Genomic DNA, 21,944 nt, shown 5'->3' with positions numbered 1-21,944 from the left:
AAAGCAGTCTTGCCCACTGTTAGTTGCACATGGATGGTCTCCAATACTTCGTGCAATGCCACTAACCTGGAGGTGTGGATATCCTTGATAAATATGGAAACTCCCCCTCCTTTTGTGGTTCGGTCCAGGTTTTGGGGCCGAAAAGCATGATATGAGTTATAGCCTGGTAGTGCTGGGGTGCTCTCTGGAGCCTTGAACCAGGTTTCTGTCACTGCACAGATATCGATGTTCTCCATACTGAGGAGAGCTTCGAGTGCGTGCATCTTGAGCTTAAGACTTCTGGCATTTAGCAGCATTACCCTTAGATTCTTGTTCCTTGTGCTGTCTATGGGGTGGGTTTGACTTTTGAGCCTTGCCTAAAAAAAGGCACTATGGGGGTGGCAAGAGACTTTGCCAATATCCGAAAGCCCAGTGGTGACAGGTGCAAGCCGTCCCTAGCGAAGAGTCTACAGCTATAACAGTTTCATACTTGCCTGCATTGGCATAACTACATTCAGGAATGCATATAGCTGAAATGCAAAGGTTAACTCAAGACAGTCCTGAGGGAAACACACTATAATACCTTACAGATTACTAGTCAAGGTTCAGATCTTAGTGCAGAACAAATATCATAATGCAGTGTAGTACAGCTCCACATCTACACTTTAGCAAAACAGTTCTTTACTGGCCAGCCTTCAGTCACTTCATGGTATTATACCCAAGTTTACTTCACAGCACTTGTAATACTCAATTTCTTGACCAACAGCCCAAAATACACACATTTGGCACAACACAGCTTTATTGAGAGTGACATAAAATGATTAACAGTCTTTTTATTGTTGGACACTTTACATAATGCAGGCATTGAAAGCCAGCTGTTACTCCACAATCTATGCATTACTAACTTTATTTCCTTAACAATTCTGACTGCAGGTGTACTTTATTTCCTGAAAATTATGAATGCAGATGATTTATTCCTTTCACATTATGAATCCAGTTGTATTTTATTACCAAAACATTATTATTAATACAGTATACACATGTTATTTCTTAACATTATTAATCCAGTAATAACTTGCTTTCCTTAACATTATCAGGTTTCATGTTTTCATGTATATTGAACTGTACCTGGCGTTGCTCACTTATGTCAGTCCAGGTCTGCAAACACAGTCATTGCAGTACACACAAAACAGAATATGAATATTGGCAGTTACTACTGTATTCTTTCTTAATTATATTACTATATATTGCCGGATATATCTGTACTCACCACACTTTCAGCACAACCTAGCCAGGCACCCTGCTTGGGCCTCTAGGTTGAGAGCTCTCTCCTCTGCAGCTACTGGGTGAGAAACACACCATTATGAGTACCTGTCTATAAGATATTCATGCTAGACTTTGCTAAATCAATGCTTCCTATACTTATAAACTTGTGCGGCATTGTCATCCCAAGCATCTTGGAACCACTGGGCCAAGAGTTCCCCCTTCCTATGTTTCAGGCCATTGTAGTGGTGATGCACCTGCTTACCAGTGTGGGGGATACCAGTTGCACTGGAGAGGTTGCGTGCGAGCTGGTCCCAGGCTTCTGATTTGTATTTCAACCCCTGGTACTGGCCCTGCAGCAATCAGATGTCATGCTCTTTTATGAGGAGCCCAACCATGACCCTAGACTCCAACATGCCCAACTACTGTGCCCAGAAGCACGCACCCTTTCCAGCTCCAGCCATAGTTCCTGCACAAGTCAAACTCCAACAGGTTCTAGCTGCATTCCCACCTGTTCAGATTAAATAAGGCTGTTTTCCCACCCTTTGCCACCACTGGACCATTTTTTAAAATGTTACGTGAAGCTTAGCACCACACAAACCTGCTAAGCTTAGCTAAGCAGTGCTTGAGCTGGCAAATGCTTATCAATGCCCAAATGAGCTAAGCAGAGCACATTGCTAAGTACTCCTAAAATGGGTCCTGTTTTAGCATTGCTTGGCTTGGCTTAGCAATGCTTAGCAGAGATTAGCTATGGCAAACTAGATTTTTTTAAAAATAAAAATATATATATTTGAATTAATTGTTCATAAATGATACTTTATTATTATGTGTATCTATTTTACTTTTTATCTCCTAACCTTATGTATTTTAATTACTCTATCTTGCAGTATGACTTGAATGTATTGAACACATGTGGTAACTGGGGCTTTTCTCCTCAAGTCTCCATTGAAAATAGGCTTCTGGACCAGCTGTACTAATCCGGTTAACAAATGTCAATGCATACATAATTAAAAAATATATTTTTATAACATTTTTCTTTCACATGTAAAAGCTGAATGGCTTGTCTGTGTATTTGAACCATGCACCTACTGCACACAAGGCCATGACTCTAATCATTCAGCTACCGAGGATATGGTGACTACAGCTATACACTTCTATATAGCTCTCAGTTACGTTTAAGCACCACTTAGCACCGCGCCATGATGCACAAACCCGCTTAGCTATGCTTAAACGTGACCTTTTACATTACAACAGAAAGCATCCAGTTTCTATTATTAGATGTCTGGCACATGTCTATTGCTAAGCACCACTCCATGCAAAATCAGAGCATGTTTAACTTGGATATTTAAGTGCCATCTGGCACTTTAACAGGGCAGGGGGTGTGTTACTCATCTCCGGACAGTGTAACGCATCACATACACTGATTCAGTAACTGTGTTACATGGCTCTCTCTTAGTAGCACGGCTTCATTAATATGCAAGGTATGCTGCCGAGGGGGAGCCGCAGACACGGCCACAGTAAACACAGTGTAGACCTCATACTATTCCTACATGGAGTTTATTAAATCTGGGGGTAAGCCTTTTAGTTCTGATGAAGTCCTGTAGTTTATAGACAAAAGTGTTAAATGTAGGATTCAATAAATGGTTTTAAATACTAACATTAATTGTGGGCTGCCAATTGCTGATATTTTTTATGTTAATATTTATTTATATATTTAATAAGCAACAAAACTCAAACATAAAACTGTACTGCAGTTCTCTAAGATATGGAAAGGCTGAAATGTCTTTAGCTGTCAAAGGAGCATTTTTAATTATAAGCTTATATAGGTTTATAGATTGGTACTAGGCTAACTGTCCTTGTGGGCCATTTTAAGCATAGCCAATTATCCCATGTGCAAATCAAAAAAACAAAACAAAAAAAAAAAATGAAAAGCAAAACATGCCACTTCTCTGGATTGGTTTATTACTATAAGGACTGTCACACGCTTATGTACTCACGCATGTGTGTGTGTGTGTGTTTGTGTGTGTGGGAGCTCACATGTGTGTGCATGTGTGCATGTATATGCATGTGTGCATATCCAGGAAACAGAATATAAATAAGTACAGGATTCCTGAGTGGCATTCAAGGTAAACATTACATGAGGGATAATAGTCTTTGGTAATTTGAAAGTTCTTCATGATGACAGTACAGGATCCTTCACATGGAATTGCTAAATCAATAAATCCTGATAGTACTAGTACTTTGTGGAGACCTTAATTCAGTAATGGATGCAGATCTGAACAGGGCACCCCACCCTGCCCTGTAGGAACTGATTTCCACATGTCATACAATCCTAAACAACTTTTGTTAAGGATCTTAATATGTATCATATTTATATATTTGAAGGGTTATACATTCATCTACTTTAGATCACTTCTTTGTCCCTGCGTTTTATTTTGCCAGCTGACTGCACTAATAATGGATTAATTCAAGCAGTATACTTGGTAGGGAGGAGGCAGTCCTCACTTTTAGGCCATAACTGTTTTTGAGATGCTGTGTATTTCATGGGAATTTGATCCCCATTAATAAATAGACTGATCATAATTGTTTCAAAGACATTTGTTAGTATTAGACTCAGTGGACAGGTGGCACAGATGATCATAATTGTTTCAAAGACATTTGTTAGTATTAGACTCAGTGGACAGGTGGCACAGATGATCATAATTGTTTCAAAGACATTTGTTAGTATTAGACTCAGTGGACAGGTGGCACAGATGATCATAATTGTTTCAAAGACATTTGTTAGTATTAGACTCAGTAGGCAGGTGGCACAGATGATCATAATTGTTTCAAAGACATTTGTTAGTATTGGACTCAGTAGGCAGGTGGCACAGATGATCATAATTGTTTCAAAGACATTTGTTAGTATTGGACTCAGTGGACAGGTGGCACAGATGATCATAATTGTTTCAAAGACATTTGTTAGTATTAGACTCAGTGGACAGGTGGCACAGATGATCATAATTGTTTCAAAGACATTTGTTAGTATTGGACTCAGTAGGCAGGTGGCACAGATGATCATAATTGTTTCAAAGACATTTGTTAGTATTGGACTCAGTAGGCAGGTGGCACAGATGATCATAATTGTTTCAAAGACATTTGTTAGTATTGGACTCAGTAGGCAGGTGGCACAGATGATCATAATTGTTTCAAAGACATTTGTTAGTATTAGACTCAGTGGACAGGTGGCACAGATGATCATAATTGTTTCAAAGACATTTGTTAGTATTGGACTCAGTAGGCAGGTGGCACAGATGATCATAATTGTTTCAAAGACATTTGTTAGTATTGGACTCAGTAGGCAGGTGGCACAGATGATCATAATTGTTTCAAAGACATTTGTTAGTATTGGACTCAGTAGGCAGGTGGCACAGATGATCATAATTGTTTCAAAGACATTTGTTAGTATTGGACTCAGTAGGCAGGTGGCACAGATGATCATAATTGTTTCAAAGACATTTGTTAGTATTGGACTCAGTAGGCAGGTGGCACAGATGATCATAATTGTTTCAAAGACATTTGTTAGTATTGGACTCAGTAGGCAGGTGGCACAGATGATCATAATTGTTTCAAAGACATTTGTTAGTATTGGACTCAGTAGGCAGGTGGCACAGATGATCATAATTGTTTCAAAGACATTTGTTAGTATTGGACTCAGTAGGCAGGTGGCACAGATGATCATAATTGTTTCAAAGACATTTGTTAGTATTAGACTCAGTGGACAGGTGGCACAGATGATCATAATTGTTTCAAAGACATTTGTTAGTATTGGACTCAGTAGGCAGGTGGCACAGATGATCATAATTGTTTCAAAGACATTTGTTAGTATTGGACTCAGTAGGCAGGTGGCACAGATGATCATAATTGTTTCAAAGACATTTGTTAGTATTGGACTCAGTAGGCAGGTGGCACAGATGATCATAATTGTTTCAAAGACATTTGTTAGTATTGGACTCAGTAGGCAGGTGGCACAGATGATCATAATTGTTTCAAAGACATTTGTTAGTATTGGACTCAGTAGGCAGGTGGCACAGATGATCATAATTGTTTCAAAGACATTTGTTAGTATTGGACTCAGTAGGCAGGTGGCACAGATGATCATAATTGTTTCAAAGACATTTGTTAGTATTGGACTCAGTAGGCAGGTGGCACAGATGATCATAATTGTTTCAAAGACATTTGTTAGTATTGGACTCAGTAGGCAGGTGGCACAGATGATCATAATTGTTTCAAAGACATTTGTTAGTATTGGACTCAGTAGGCAGGTGGCACAGATGATCATAATTGTTTCAAAGACATTTGTTAGTATTGGACTCAGTAGGCAGGTGGCACAGATGATCATAATTGTTTCAAAGACATTTGTTAGTATTGGACTCAGTAGGCAGGTGGCACAGATGATCATAATTGTTTCAAAGACATTTGTTAGTATTGGACTCAGTAGGCAGGTGGCACAGATGATCATAATTGTTTCAAAGACATTTGTTAGTATTGGACTCAGTAGGCAGGTGGCACAGATGATCATAATTGTTTCAAAGACATTTGTTAGTATTGGACTCAGTAGGCAGGTGGCACAGATGATCATAATTGTTTCAAAGACATTTGTTAGTATTGGACTCAGTAGGCAGGTGGCACAGATGATCATAATTGTTTCAAAGACATTTGTTAGTATTGGACTCAGTAGGCAGGTGGCACAGATGATCATAATTGTTTCAAAGACATTTGTTAGTATTGGACTCAGTAGGCAGGTGGCACAGATGATCATAATTGTTTCAAAGACATTTGTTAGTATTGGACTCAGTAGGCAGGTGGCACAGATGATCATAATTGTTTCAAAGACATTTGTTAGTATTGGACTCAGTAGGCAGGTGGCACAGATGATCATAATTGTTTCAAAGACATTTGTTAGTATTGGACTCAGTAGGCAGGTGGCACAGAGAAGAAGGAACAACAATAGAAGAGGTTTAACACTCATTTACGGAAAGTTATTAGCTAACTTCAGGAAGGGCAAGAAGTGGGAAAAACTTATAGAAATACTGGAGGACCTTCCATTGCTACGTGCCAAATGTTGTATACTTGACCAATGGTTCAAACACTTGGCTCTCCCTATTTTAAACTGAAGAGAAGAGCATACCAGGAGTGTCGTCTAACTCACCTGCTCATTACATTGTCCTTCAAATCACTTACTTGTCACCTAGGGCATCAAGTGAGAGTGTAGGATGTGAACATTTCTCCACTGTGCAGTCTTATCGCCACAAGGTTCATTGATGATGATGTGTCTCCACTGTACAGTATTATCTCCACGTGGTTCACTAATGATGATGATGTGTCTCCACTGTACAGTCTTATCTCCAAGTGGTTCACTAGTGATGATGATGTGACTCCACTGTACAGTCTTATCTCCATGTGGTTCACTAGTGATGATAATGTGTCTCCACTGTACAGTCTTATCTCCACGTGGTTCACTAATGATAATGATGATATGTCTCCACTGTACAGTCTTATCTCCACGTGGTTCACTAATGATGATGATGATATGTCTCCACTGTACAGTCTTATCTCCATGTGGTTCACTAATGATGATGATGTGTCACTTAGTATCAAAGCCCTGCATCTTCCATAAATGTTTCATCCATAAGACATAAGATGAATTTGCATACTTACTTAAAAGTTAAATGTACCAAAACAGTAATTTTTCCATTCAATGATTTCTGCATCCATCAATATAGTTCTTCTCCTTGTTTGGATATTAGTAGTATCTGTGGATATTAGTAGTATCCGTGGATATTAAAAGTATCTGTGGATATTAGTAGCATCGGTGGGTATTAATAGTATCTGTGGATATTAGTAGTATCCGTGGATATTAAAAGTATCTGTGGATATTAGTAGCATCGGTGGGTATTAATAGTATCTGTGGATATTAGTAGTATCCGTGGATATTAAAAGTATCTGTGCATATTAGTAGCATTGGTGGGTATTAATAGTATCTGTGGATATTAGTAGTATCCGTGGATATTAAAAGTATCTGTGGATATTAGTAGCATCGGTGGGTATTAATAGTATCTGTGGATATTAGTAGTATCCATGGATATTAATAGTATCTGTGGATATTAGTAGTATCTGTGGATGTGTGGTAGAAGAGCAGCAATGTCCTAAAAGAAGAACTTTAAATACAGCAAAGTCACATACTTTGGCAGTGACTGAGCTGCTTTCTGTAGTCTGAAGTTTGATTTCCTCAACCTCTGTTTGGGTGCTGTATCCTTCTGAGCAAGTGACTTAACTGGACAGTGTGCTGAGCTATCTGGAAAACAGAGAAAGACTCCTTAATGCTCTTATGACAACATATCCAGTGATTATGTATGAACCTGATGAAGTGATGCATATGAAGGTTAAAATAGCCATGGATGTTGATATCTGCTCAGAAAAAATACCAGACAATTCATTGCTGAATTAGCTAGCAATTTTAGCAGATGGGAAACACTGCAGTTTCCATTCCAGACAAGGATTAATATGATAAACATAGTCTGTCTGCCCAAATTCTTGTTTATATCCAAGCATCTTCTGTATCACTGTTGGTCTTCCCTTCCAGCCAAAGTCCAGAATATGATATCCTGCTTGATTTGGAATGGTCACCCACCTAGAGTATCAAGTTAAAAAGTAAGCAATTCTCACCCAGGTTGGTGAGCGATTCTCACTCTTCCAGTTTTTCAAAGGTATGCTACCATGACCTATATTTGTCATCTTTACAGTCTCAGGCATGGCAACAGCTGATATAGCTCTTACCAAAAATTGAGATGAAGCACATGCGGCAAATAAGGCACCACCTGGAAAGCAGAAACAGAATATGGGACCCAAGGGATTCGACTCTCTTTTTTTGGAAATTACTTCTCAGGCTTACCAGTCTGGGCATATTAGATAGCATATGGAAGTCAGGCAGAGATCTAGGTGTCTCCTCCTACACTCCTAATGTCAGAAGATTAACTGTTATATTTATTTTTTGGCAGGGCATAGACACACTTTCTGACCCCATTCCTTCCCATCATATAATTAATGTCTAAACCAAAGAAAACATCACAAAATTCCTTTCTGTCATTTTTACAACTTCTCTTCGTTTTTCTCTCTCGTAAAGAGGATAGCCCTCTGAAAGATATTTCTCTTGAAATTAATTTCAGTTTCCAGACTTCATAAACATATGATGTGCACTTCTCTGTGTTGCCAGTATTATATAAATGTATTCTACTCAACTATCTGATAATTAGCACCATTCTGTGGGACAAAAGGAGCTTTGGTATAAACAGAATCATTAGCAATATTCAGAGGTAAAGGATTGTAGGTGGATAACATGACATGTTATATGCTCCACTGCTAGTTTTCACCTTGTTTAAGCTCTTACACACAAAACATTTGAAAGCGTGAGTATGGTGAACACAAGTGAGAGTTTTCAATGCTCTTAGCCTGATGCTGATGTTTACATGTAATGCGGCATTGTCCTGGGGGTAATCCGATGTGTGACAGGGTTACTGAACAGATGTCATGGGCATGGAGTGTTACTATTCCATCCACCAGTGATTTGCATTTTTTGGCTCTTCACCTTAGGGGACGAGTTAGTCATAGTATCCCAAAGAAAGGTTTAATTATATGTGATGGCTAATTCTGTATTTGCAGTCCTGTTTAAGTTTGGGAAATTGACACCAGTGACTCCCTTTGATATCTCAGCATCTCTGAATAAAATCTGCGGGAACACCTTAGAAATGACAAATATAATGTACAGTTTAAGGATTAATGGAATATTTTCTTTTACTGTGTAGCTTGCCAGGTGTATTTAGAATATAAAAGAATATCATCGCCATAACATTAGGTGATTTGTTTTTCCTCCATGTATAATGTTGCATATTAGTATTCTTTCTGTTAAACCTCATGAGATATATTGTGTAATCCATATATATTCTTTTTCTCATGTGTTGACCATTTTCTGTTTACATTAAGGCTGATGTATATGATCTGCACATTCAATAAAGATTCCTTTGCTAGACAAAATATGTGCTAGTGAATGAAAAAAACTGATTGGTTTTACTTGAAAATGTGCATGTTTTCAAGTATCCATGGTCATGTTGTTAACATATTCACTCAACATGATATAAAAAGCACTGTGCTCCTTTGCTGTAGCAGTGAACTTGTGTTTATGACCTAATTTATTATAGCAGCATGCTTTTTTAGGAGGTACTGTTATCTTGGGACACTGTCTCGCTTCTTCAGTGCTTCACTTAGGCTGCACCCCTTGCAGGAACTACTACCCTACTTCCTTACAAGTATAGCCTTAAACGTAGTGTGGGTTAGGGTTCCTCCTAGGATAAAAGCATGATTACTGGCCATGTTTAGTCTCATCTTGGTATAATGCATGAAATTGAAGTTATTTTTGTGTTTCTCATACACTATTAGCAGTGATAAGGTTCTGTTTTCGTGTCCTAATGGAGAGAGTTGCACTTTTTCCACAGCAGATATCAGTCGGTCTGCCAAACATATGCAATGCCAGGGCCTGTTCTTCCAAACAGTGTAACCTGCTTCTTATGTTGAGTCCTTAGTCTTGCAGCACTTTGTATGGTCAAAGGAACATTTCTCCTACTTTTATTGCCAAGGACCAGATTTGAATACAGAATTTTATTTTGGGTTGAAACTAAAGGAACATAATATGAAATATAACATACTGTATCAGATTAATCATAGAATTTCATGCATTTGTTCATGGCCTTTTTTAATTATTGCCACACTGATCTGATACATATTTTTTTTCTTAGAAATTCAAGTATCTGCAACGTCATCTCTGCAAGATGTTTTTGAAGAATGTAGACCTGATCCAAACAGAGATGCTGACTGTGATGGAACTCCTAAAGGAGCTGTTACTACTGGTGTTTACATACCTAATTATGACAAGCTGGTCTGCGGATATGAAGATGGGAAAATAATTATAACAATTGCTTTACATACAGCTAGAGAAAGATTGCTAGATGAACGATCTCTACTGAACGGTAATCTATCTTGGTGTTTTATTTTCAGTATGAAGTAAACATAATATGCTATCGTTTTTCTTATTTATCATTTATTCCTGTGTCTGTTATACTTTTAATTATTAATTTGCTAAACTTTCAAATGGGCATAATTTTATATAAATCATTTTCATTATCAAAGCAGAAGTACTTATCAATTCAAAATATTCTAGTGTAATACTTATATGAAGAATGTAAACAAATAACGCCAAGTCGATGCTGCAAAGAATCCTTTTACTTGTTAGCGCTTTCATGCACGCCAGTGCATGCACTTCTTCAGACCAGGTCTGAAGAAGTGCATGCATTGGCATGCATGAAAGCGCTAACAAGTAAAAGGATTCTTTGCAGCATCGACTTGGCGTTATTTGTTTACTATCACTTTGGTTTTTCTTTTCCAAGTTGTAGTTATTTGTGGTTTTTATATGAAGAATGTCCTCTAAATATGTCAGAAGTCAGAAAAAATACTAAAAGAAATCTGATAATACCATTGTCTCGTGTTTTTTTTTTTTTTTTTTTTTTTTTTTTGTAATCCTACTGTAAGTTGCAGGGCCTCATCTTCTTCACCTGCTGAGCTTCTGTAGGACAATCATTGTAAAAAAACCTCACTCACCAAGAATTTTGGCCATGTTTTGCACATAAAATATTATTAAAAGTTAAGACAACTTATTACCAGGAAATGGTTGTAATCTATGAGGTAGTTATGCATGTTCAGTTTACTGAAGAATGCAAAGTCAACTGAGAATGCTTTTTGATTACGTAGCTGATTTGAATTAATTAATCTACATAAAACAAGTTAAAACCACAGGTATCAGAGTGAAACAAGGCTTACAGGGTTGAAAATCATTCAGTCCACAATAAAATGATTTATTCAAAAATCATATTAAAAACAGTGGTAAGCGCTTTCACCCAACAGGGCTTCATCAGACCATATACAATGACTGAACAATTGCTTATTTTATGTGAAAAAAGGCGCAAAACCAAACCTAACCAATTAATTTAAAGATACAAGCATCCCTAGCAGTACAAAATGTGCACATACATATATATATATATATATATATATATATATATGTATATATATATATATATATATATATATCTCCAACCTAAAAACAAACCATTCATCTTAACTTCTTAGAGCACAATACCTGGACTAAGTGTGAAATAATGCAGGACAAAGGCCCAAACATAGGAAATGATTTTAAATGTTGTTCATATAAACTTAGAAAGATGATAGAAAAGCAGGATTTCTGCTACAGATATGAAGTCTGAAACTCAAAAGTATGTCATTATTTAGTGACTTCAATTCTCAGTGATTTGCCAGAAAACCTCAAATTTTATGAAAATCAGACCAAAAATGTGAGGCAAAAATATAATCATTGTGTAAAAATTTGGGCAATTGGAAGGTATGCTCCAAATAGCTCCAAAGGTGGCTTTCTATTGCCCCATGTTATCTTCCAGTGAAATCTCTTGTTGGCATCTTCTTAGAGTCATTACCCTTAGCCACAATAATTCAGTGACAGAGAGAAGCAAATGTTTTGTCCAGATGGATTTCTAACTTTAAACCACCAGCTGTCTCTGCTCTTCAAAATATTGCTCCTTCTTAACTGAGAGACTAATGCCTGAGTATGTACTACGAGAGTCCTGTTTATAACTAGTCTAACTCCTCTCTTTTGACAATGCAGAGATAAATCAGAAATCTAAGAGTCTGTACAGGTTCTTCTCCAAGTGAGGTTATCACTCTGGGTCTTTCCCTTTCTCTGTCCACAAGCACATTTCATTATATTAGCGATTTAAATCTTTTGATGATGTTCTATAATATGTACTTAGGGTTCTTCACTTTCAGTTTATACAGTGACTTATTTCATTAATTTAATAACTGGAGTTTTTTTGGCAACATTCAGTTTCTGAAAACCCACAGGTTGTAGCCCCTCCTGAAGTTTTTACACCTATCCATTTTTTTCATCAGCAGTATGTATTTTAACTGTATGTTCGGCTGAAATTGACTACCCACAGTCTTACTAGAAATATATTCAGAACTGTGTGTTCTTAGTAGCATGTCAGGCTGTTGCTGCCCTCCCCATTATAAATGGGAGTTCCCTCACCATTATAAATGGGAGCTCCTTCAGTTCTATGAGGCTGCTGCTGTTGCCTCACACTTTTACTTGAGGTTTACTCATGCCACAGACATTCTAGCTGTGCTCCTCTTCAATTTCTACAGTATTGTCAACTGAGAGAAGTTTTCATTTATTATAACATCATATGACAGATTTTGTACTAAAGCAACCGGATGCAAAATTCTACCCAAAAGTGATGGAATTTCTACATGCATTATAAAATATTATTTCATAGGATCATAGGAGGTTACTAGGCTAACTGCCCCAGGGCCCTTACAAGCCTATCCAAGTTCAACCTATGTTCCCAAGGATGTCTGGTTCAGCACCTGTTGCCCCTGTCCAAGAGGGATGTAGGTGGAACCCCCCCGGGTTAATTCCCAGTTATCCATCCAATCGTCCAAATTTTGCTTAAATAGGGCCAACAGGAGGCTTTGTTTAACGTGAATAGGAAGCTTGTTCCAAATGCGGGGCAACCTCTGTGAGACGAATCTGTCTGTCCAGCAAGTTCTGTTGATGTCACATACCAAGTTAAAGTCCTTTGAGCGAGTGACCCATGTGCCATTTGACTTGTGAATGTGCAGCATTTCCATTAAAGCTAGATCAGAGATTGCTCTGTATGCCTCTGAGGCAGTCTGTATGGCACAGAGTAAAGTGACAGTGATATCAGTCTGTCCCCATAAGACAGATCTTGAAGACCCTGAATTTTCTTCATAAGGAAACTTAGTGATTTCTCCAATTGCTACAGGTGTCTGAAAAGGAACATACCAAAGGGAGAACTGTATTCTGTTATTGACCTGATAAGGGATGAGTACAGGGGTTTATAACCTTTTTTTTCTGGAGGCAATACCCTTACTTATGAGATGAGCAATATAAAATGCCCTTCTTACCTCTGTGGAGAGATGGTGATTGAAGTTAAGGTTGCTTTCAACCTGTGTGCCCAGATCTCTCACCACTGACTGTGTGTTTAGGGTATTGCTATTGATGTGGTAGTTCGCAGGAACATCACCCTTGATGAAGGGGATTTGCATTAAGTTTAAGACCATGACCTTGGCACCAGTCAGTAGTCTGTGTAAGAACTTCTTGCAGGATGTTGACATTGCTACGGATTTTAATGATCACTCCCAGTTTGTAGTCATCAGCAAACTTTGTCAGCCACAGTCCTTTAGTTTTAGCCTGTTCTTTGGAGAAGTAGATTCTGAACAGTAGGTGTCCCAGAACCAATCTTGTTGAACACCACTGGTTACAGGTCTGCAGGAGGAGTGGAAGTCCCCTATTTTGACTGTACAAGTTCTATCAATGAGCCAGTTTGCAACATACCTGACAATATATGGATTTACCCAGCTGGGTGAGTTTATCAGTGATGCCTGAGTGGGGGATTGTGTCAAAGGCCTTGGCTAAGTCTGGGTAGGCTGTATGCACAGATTTGCCCTTGTCTAGGGCTTAGGTGACTGTCTTGAAGAAGTCCACAAAGTTTAATAGGCATGATCTCCCCTTGACAAAGCCAAACTGGGTGGGGCAAGCATTTGGAGATTTCCTATATCTTTGTTAATAAGGTCCATGATGATTTGTACCATGTCATTGAAGTTGAGGCTGATCAGGCTAATAGAGCTATAGTTCCTGGAGTCTGTGGATGCACCCCCTTAGTGCAAAGGAATGACTGTAGCTGTTGTTCGTTCTTCTGGTACAAAGACAGTGCTTAGGCTGTGATTGAAAAGCATACACAATGATGATGCTAATTCCTGTTTTAACCTATGTAGAACACAGCCCGAGATGTTTTCTAATCCCTCAGAGGCTGTGTTTTTGGCATTGGAGAGGGTGTTTATGACCTGCTCCTCGGAGATACTAGGTGGGGGACAGGTGTTAGGGATGCTTTGGGGTATATGTGATGGGGACAGGGGAGTGAAGTTTTCACTGAACCTGTCAGCCAGCAGGTTTGCTATATCCACAGGTTCTGTATATGTAGTACCATTACCTATGAGTTCAGCTAAATGGTTGTAACTAAAGAATGTCTTGTGGTTATCCCTAGTTAGGGAAGCTAATTTGGATTCACAGTTAGTGTTGGAGGACTTCACTAGGAGTCTTGGTTGCTTACTTAAGTTGAGGAGGGAGTGTTTCCAGTTTTGAGACCACTCCTTCCTATTCTTAGACAGCAATTTCTTTCACCAGTTGTATAGCCTATTAATGACAGTTGCCCACCAGGCAGGTTTGTTTTTCCTGGAAGGTCTTGCTTTGGTTCTATCAGATATGACAGAGTCAATACAATTGTACAGGTGCTTGTATAAGGCATTGGTGTCTAACTCAGCATAGGTGTCTGTTCCATCAGTGGAGGAGAGGCTATGAAGCTATTTATGCCATTACGTAAGAGGTTGTAATTGGTCTTGGAGAAGTTTTTTAGTCTAGTTGTTGCTATGGAGAAATCTTGGTTTATAGTTACTTCTAGTGAGCCTGATTTGTGGCCAGATTCCATCAGGGATGGCCACACACTGGGAGTGGTGCAGAGATACCCCATTTTGGTGAGCACCAAGATCCAGGATGTTTGATCCTCTTGTTGGTGTGTCAACTAGCTGGTCCAGGGCTTTGGAGTTAAGGAACTCCAGGAACCTTTGGGCAAGTGAGTTAGAATACGTATAATTTACCCAGTCAATGGATCGGTAGTTAAAGTCACCCAAAACCAGGGTGTTTTGTTGTATCTTGATTGACTCAAGTAGATCCAAGTAGGCTGAGTGGATGTCCTGATTCATGAAGGGGGTTCTATAGCTGACTATGACCTGAAGAGGGGTCTTACCTACAGTCAGTTGCACCTGAAGTAATTCAAGGGAATCATGCTGTTTAACCAATCTGGAGGTGCATTTATCTTTAATGAATATTGTTACACCACCTCCTTTAGTCCTCATACCTTCAGTCTGCGCTATGAATGTGTGGAAGGAAATGTAACTTGCTATAACTGGGGTGCTCTCCACAGCCTTAAACCAGATCTGAGAGACTGCACGAATGTCAGCATCTTCCAAGGTGAGGACTGCTTCCAGTGAGTGTTGCTTCTGGTTTAAACTCATAGCATTTAGAAGTATAACTATTATGTTGTTTTAGAGGGCATTTTTACGTCAAGAATTTTGTTCTTGTGACATTGCCAAAAAAAGGCACAATGGGGGTGGCAAGATCCATAGCCAGTAACCAAAATCCCAGGGATGGCAGATGAAGACCATCTCTGGCAAAGCATCGAGGCCTGTTGACAATGTCAACCAAGACTGACAGATACTGGATCCCCTTTGAATGACCCTTATGAATACTTAATACTACTACCTTTCTCTTTTAATGTTTACAGACTTAGGGTTCATTAATAAGTGTGATCGTGTTCCCAGAATCTAATACTCATTTCATTCCTTCCCATCCACCAACAGTACACTTTTACCTAACTTAATAGTGGCTCAGAAATGGTATACTGAATCTAGTAGCAGTAATTTGTCACATTCCATTTACAAGTTTCATTATCAGGATGCTGCTTAGAAATCACTTTGATGAAAGGCACAGCATTTACACTTTCATTACTAGGATTTTGTTAAAAATAAATCACTAACAGAGCCATTTAAATACTTTGTTGCAATGTACCGTTTCTCCCTACACTTAAAACATATTCCTTTACCTGTTGACATTGTCTTGGTGTTTGCAGGTATCTTCTTCTTTCAGCTTTTTCCTGGTTAGGGGTCACCACAGCAGATCACCTGTCTGTTCATGATTGGCAGTGGAGTTTTACAGTGTCAAGTTGCCAGCCCTGCGCCCAACCTTCCAAAGGAGGCACACAGATGCACACACTCACACCTAGGGCCAATTTAGAGTGCCCAATCCACGTACAGCATGTCTTTGGGATGAAATCAGAGCACCCGGAGGAAACCCACGCAACAACAGGGAGGACATGCAGACTCTGCACAGAAGGCACCCCAGCCGAGGATTGAACCGGAGAACCTCTTGCTCTGAGGTGTCAATGCTAACCACTGCACCACCGTGGCCGAGATATCTGCACATTTCTAATTAGAGGCTGTTTACTGAGTTTTAAGCACGACTTCATTAATCAACAATCTTTAATTTTAAACATCTGGTGTATTATTTCTCTCTTTCTGGAGACTAATTTCCCATCAGTTTCCTTACTCCTCTCCTGAAAGGACATTCTGCTGTTATTGATTTTCTTGTTGGCCTGCAGCATAACTTCTACAAGTTTCTACATTTTGGCAAAATTTCTCGCTCCATCCCCCTGTTCTTCATTAGGGAAATTAAGCAACAAATGTAGCAACATAGAACAAAGTATAACTGCAATTTATTATGATGACCAAGTTTGTGTCCATATTTTCTACTAGCATCACAAATAAAACTCTTTCACACATGCACAACAGTGGAGGCAGAATTTCAGGTTCAGTGCACTTTTCAGTAAAACATCAAGGTAAAATATACACAAATGTAATTCTGTAGCACAAAAAATCTCTTAAATAAAAAAAAAAGAAATTATTACCCTGGGATTCACAAAGAGTTGACACAAGTGGTAAGCCCCAGTACAACTGGCCAACCACTCATGGTCACCCTTTCTGATTCAGAGACAGGGCCACAGCTGTGATTTTTATATAGTCAGTTGAATCACTGCTGTGGGCTATCCCAATGGCCATGCTAAATGATAATGAGGCATTCTGGGGAATAGCTAATACTAATTAATGTTAATCAGCCATGTGCTTTCCCCAGAAATGCTCGCAGGAGGGGATTTATGCAGAATAACTTGGGCTGCATAAATTATTACAGACTGCTGAGATGATTAAACATGGCCTAAATGCTGCTTTCCTCCATTATACTTAATAAGACCAACTACACTGCAGATAACGATAGGGAAGATCAGTGCAGATATAGTATGTAGCAGTGTGTGCGTGTCTGCAGGGGTATGACTGGTGTTGGATTACTGTGTCTGACTGAGGGTCTGCCTGTGTGCTCACAACAGGAGGGTTAGGTAGGAAATCCATAGAGTAGATGTGTGTTTGTGTGTTTATGGGTGAATGTGTAAGTGTGCATGAGAGTATTCAATAGAGGACGGAATGTGTGAAGTTGATTGAATGTGTGAGTGGTTTTGTGTGTGTGTGTGTGTGTGTGTGTGTGTGTGTGTGTGTGTGTGTGTGTGTGTGTGTGTGTGTGTGTGTGTGTGTGTGTGTACGTGTGTGTGTGAGTGTGAATGCCTTCATATGTGTGTGAGAGTGACAAAGGGGTTCCTTGTGTGACTATGATGCATGGCCTGCCAGTGAAAACTATTGCTGAAAAATGTTTTTACACTGATGGCAACTGTGTGTGTGATTCAGAAACATGTAAATTGGTTAATAATAAGGTCTTCCTCATTGCAACTGTATAGTTTTAAGAAATGTATTTTATGTGACTGCATATACTGCATCTATCTGTGTTAGGCAGCTTACATAGCTGCAGCTCTTGTCACTGAATATCAAGGTTACTGTTCTGTTTTTTCTTCCTCCATATGTTCTCATGAGTCACTGCACTTGGCTTCAGTACTCCCATTCAAAGATAGGCAAACATGTCTTCTAGCAAATCTTCTGGCTGGTAACCACCAAGTGTCCCCACTCTTTTCTATGTAACTCCCTTTTGACTGAGAGGCAGAAATCTCTGCCATGCTGTTTTAAGCTTTTCCTTTTAACTGCATTAATGCAAGTATCACAGTTTAGGTTCTGCTATTCCATGCTCTCTCTGCTGCATACGTACAATCACGAGTTACGTTCTGCTGTTCCATGCTCTCTCTGCTGCATACCTGACATCACAAGTTAGGTTCTGCTGTTCCATGCTCTCTCTGCTGCATACCTCACATCACAAGTTAGGTTCTGCTGTTCCATGCTCTCTCCGCTGCATACCTCACATCACAAGTTAGGTTCTGCTACTCCATGCTCTCTCTGCTGCATATCTCACATCACAAGTTAAGTTCTGCTGTTCCATGCTCTCTCTGCTGCATATCTCACATCACATGTTAGGTTATACTGTTCCATGCTCTCACTGCTGCATACCTCACATCACAAGTTAGGTTCTGCTGTTCCATGCTCTCTCTGCTGCATATCTCACATCACAAGTTAAGTTCTGCTGTTCCATGCTCTCTCTGCTGCATATCTCACATCACAAGTTAGGTTATGCTGTTCCATGCTTTCTCTGCTGCATACCTGACATCACAAGTTAGGTTATGCTGTTCCATGCTCTCTCTGCTGCATACCTCACATCACAAGTTAGGTTATACTGTTCCATGCTCTCACTGCTGCATACCTCACATCACAAGTTAGGTTCTGCTGTTCCATGCTCTCTCTGCTGCATATCTCACATCACAAGTTAAGTTCTGCTGTTCCATGCTCTCTCTGCTGCATATCTCACATCACAAGTTAGGTTAAGCTTTTCCATGCTCTCTCCGCTGCATACCTGACATCACAAGTTAGGTTCTGCTGCTCCATGCTCTCTCTGCTGCATACCTGACATCACAAGTTAGGTTATGCTGTTCCATGCTCTCTCTGCTGCATACCTCACATCACAAGTTAAGTTATGCTGTTCCATGCTCTCTCCGCTACATACCTCATATCACAAGTTAGGTTCTGCTGTTCCATGCTCTCTCTGCTGCATACCTCACATCATAAGTTAGGTTATGCTGTTCCATGCTCTCTCTGCTGCATACCTCACATCACAAGTTAGGTTATGCTGTTCCATGCTCTCTCTGCTGCATACCTCACATCACAAGTTAGGTTATGCTGTTCCATGCTCTCTCCGCTACATACCTCGTATCACAAGTTAGGTTCTGCTGTTCCATGCTCTCTCTGCTGCATACCTGATATCACAAGTTAGGTTATGCTGTTCCATGCTCTCTCTGCTGCATACCTGACATCACAAGTTAGGTTATGCTGTTCCATGCTCTCTCTGCTGCATACCTGACATCACAAGTTAGGTTATGCTGTTACATGCTCTCTCTGCTGCATACCTGACATCACAAGTTAGGTTCTGCTGTTCCATGCTCTCTTTTCAACATACCTCACATCACAAGTTAGGTTCTGCTATTCCATGCACTCTGCGCTGCATACCTCACATCATAAGTTAGGTTCTCCTGCTCCATGCTCTCTCTGCTGGATACCTCACACCACAAGTTAGGTTCTGCTGTTCCATGCTCTCTGCGCTGCATACCTCACATCACAAGTTAGGTTCTGCTGTTCCATGCTCTCTGCGCTGCATACCTCACATCACAAGTTAGGTCATGCTGTTCCATGCTATCTCCACTACATACCTCATATCACAAGTTAGGTTCTGCTGTTCCATGCTCTCTGCTGCATACCTGACATCACAAGTTTGGTTCTGCTGCTCCATGCTCTCTCTGCTGCATACCTCACATCACAAGTTAGGTTATGCTGCTCCATGCTCTCTCTCTGCTGCATACCTCACTGCATCATTTAAGTTATACTCAGCAGCTCACAACAAAACATTTGTTATCCTAACAGCTATGCCATTTTATATATATATATATATATATATATATATATATATATATGTGTGTGTGTGTGTGTGTACAAACATATATGTATATAGGTAGGTGTGTGTGTGTGTGTGTGTGTGTGTGTGTGTGTGTGTGTGTGTGTGTGTGTGTGTGTGTGTGTGTGTGTGTGTGTGTGTGTGTGCGTGTGTAGTGGTGGCTGGCCTTTTTAAGTGTGTTAACAGAATGACAGTGACAGGCATGAAAAAGATAACAGGGACAGGTGCATGTGGGCCATTCCAGGGTCCAGTTCCCTGCTGCTCCTCAGATTCATAACTTTTGTGTCAGTAGCAGGGACTGTAGAAGGAGGAGCCAGTACCAGAAAGAAAGCAGTCTGAAGGGAAAGGAGCCAGAATCCTTAAAAGGGGAGGCCACTTGGATATATGATTGCCCTTAAGGAAGTGTAAGGAAAAGGTTTTTCAGTTTATCCTCACCTATGAGAAATACAGAGAAAAGTGATTTTAGGTTATCCTTGCCTTTGATAAAATGTTTGTGTGTGCGTGCATGTGTGTGCATGTTTGCATGTGCGTGTGCACGTGTGCATTTTATATACATATATAAATATATATATATCTGCATATTTATATATATATATATATATATATATATATATATATATATATATATATATATATATATATATATATACATACAGTGGATATAAAAAGTTTATATACCCCTGTTAAAATGCCAGGTTTTTGTGATATAAAAAAATTAGACTACAATAAATCATTTCAAAACTTTTCCCACCTTTAATGTGTTTTATAACCTATACAATTCAATTGAAAAACAAACAGATTTGTTAGGGGAAAAATATAAAAAATAAAAAATGTAAAATACGCTAGTTGCATAAGTGTGCACACCCTTAAACTAATACTTTGTTGTGTGTGCACACCCTTAAACTAATACTTTCTTGAAGCGCCTTTTGATTTAAATACAGCATTCAGTCTTCTTGGGTAGTAGTCTATCAGCATGACACATCTTGACTTGGCAATATTTGCCCACTCTTCCTTGCAAACATGCTCCTAATCTGTCAGATTGCAAGGGCATCTCTTGTGCACAGCCCTCTTCAGGTCACCCCACATATTTTCTACTGGATTTAGGTCTGGGCTCTAGCTGGGCCATTCCAAAACTAAATTGTCTTCTGGTGAAACCATTATTTTGTTGATTTGGATGTATGTTTGGGGTCATTGTCATGTTGAAAGGTGAAATTCCTCTTCATCTTCATATTTCTAGCAGATGCCTGAAGGTTTTGGGCCAAAAGTGACTGGTATTTTGAACTGTTAATAATTCCCTCCACTTTGACTAAAGCCCCAGTGCCAGCTGCAGAAAAGCAACCCCAAAGCATGATACTGCCACCACCATGCTTCACCATGGGGATGGTGTTCTTTTGGTGATTTGAAGTGTTGATTTTATTCCAAATGTAACTTTTGGTTGGAATTGCGGCCAAAAAGTTCAGCCTTGGTCTCATCAGACCATAACATATTTTCCCACATGCTTTTGGGAGACTTTATGTATTGTTTTGCAAATTTTAGCCAGGCCTGGATGTTTTTCTGTGTGAGAAAAGGCTTCTGTCGTGTAACCCTACCCCATAGTCCAGACATATGGAGATATGGGAGGTTATTGTCACATGTAGTACACAACCAGTACTTGCCAGAATTTACTGCAGCTCCTTCAGTGTTGCTATAGGTCTCTTGACAGCCTCCCTGATCAGTTTTTGCCTTGTCTTTTCATCAGTTTTGGAGGGATGTCCAGTTATTTGCAACGTCACTCTTGTCCCATATTTTCTCCACTTTTGACGACTGTCTTTACTGTGTTCCATGGTATAACCATGACTTTAGCTGCAGCAGGCAACTGAGTAAATGTCATGAAAATCCTACTAGGACAGCTGAACTTTATTTGGGGTTAATCAGAGTCTCTTTAATTGATGACAGGTGTGTACCCAAGAAGACTGAATGCTGTAATTAAATCAATACT

The 21,944-nt window shown here is 39.4% G+C and overlaps 1 protein-coding gene across 1 annotated transcript in view; it reads left to right on the top strand.

Moving 5' to 3' along the window:
* Positions 1 to 21,944, top strand: part of WDR72 (WD repeat domain 72) — a 2,139,079-nt gene that overhangs the window by 658,911 nt on the left and 1,458,224 nt on the right. Inside the window, exon 11 of the mRNA XM_044078940.1 lies at positions 10,074 to 10,304. Within this exon, the coding sequence (XP_043934875.1) occupies positions 10,074 to 10,304 (231 nt within the window). The remainder of the gene's footprint in view (positions 1 to 10,073; positions 10,305 to 21,944) is intronic.

Source organism: Protopterus annectens, chromosome 7.part1 (genome assembly GCF_019279795.1).
Source record: "Protopterus annectens isolate FY-2018-M chromosome 7.part1, PAN1.0, whole genome shotgun sequence".
Taxonomy (NCBI): Eukaryota; Metazoa; Chordata; order Ceratodontiformes; family Protopteridae; genus Protopterus; species Protopterus annectens.
The sequence above is the reverse complement of the archived record's forward strand: the minus strand, read 5'-3'. Positions and strand labels throughout refer to the sequence as shown.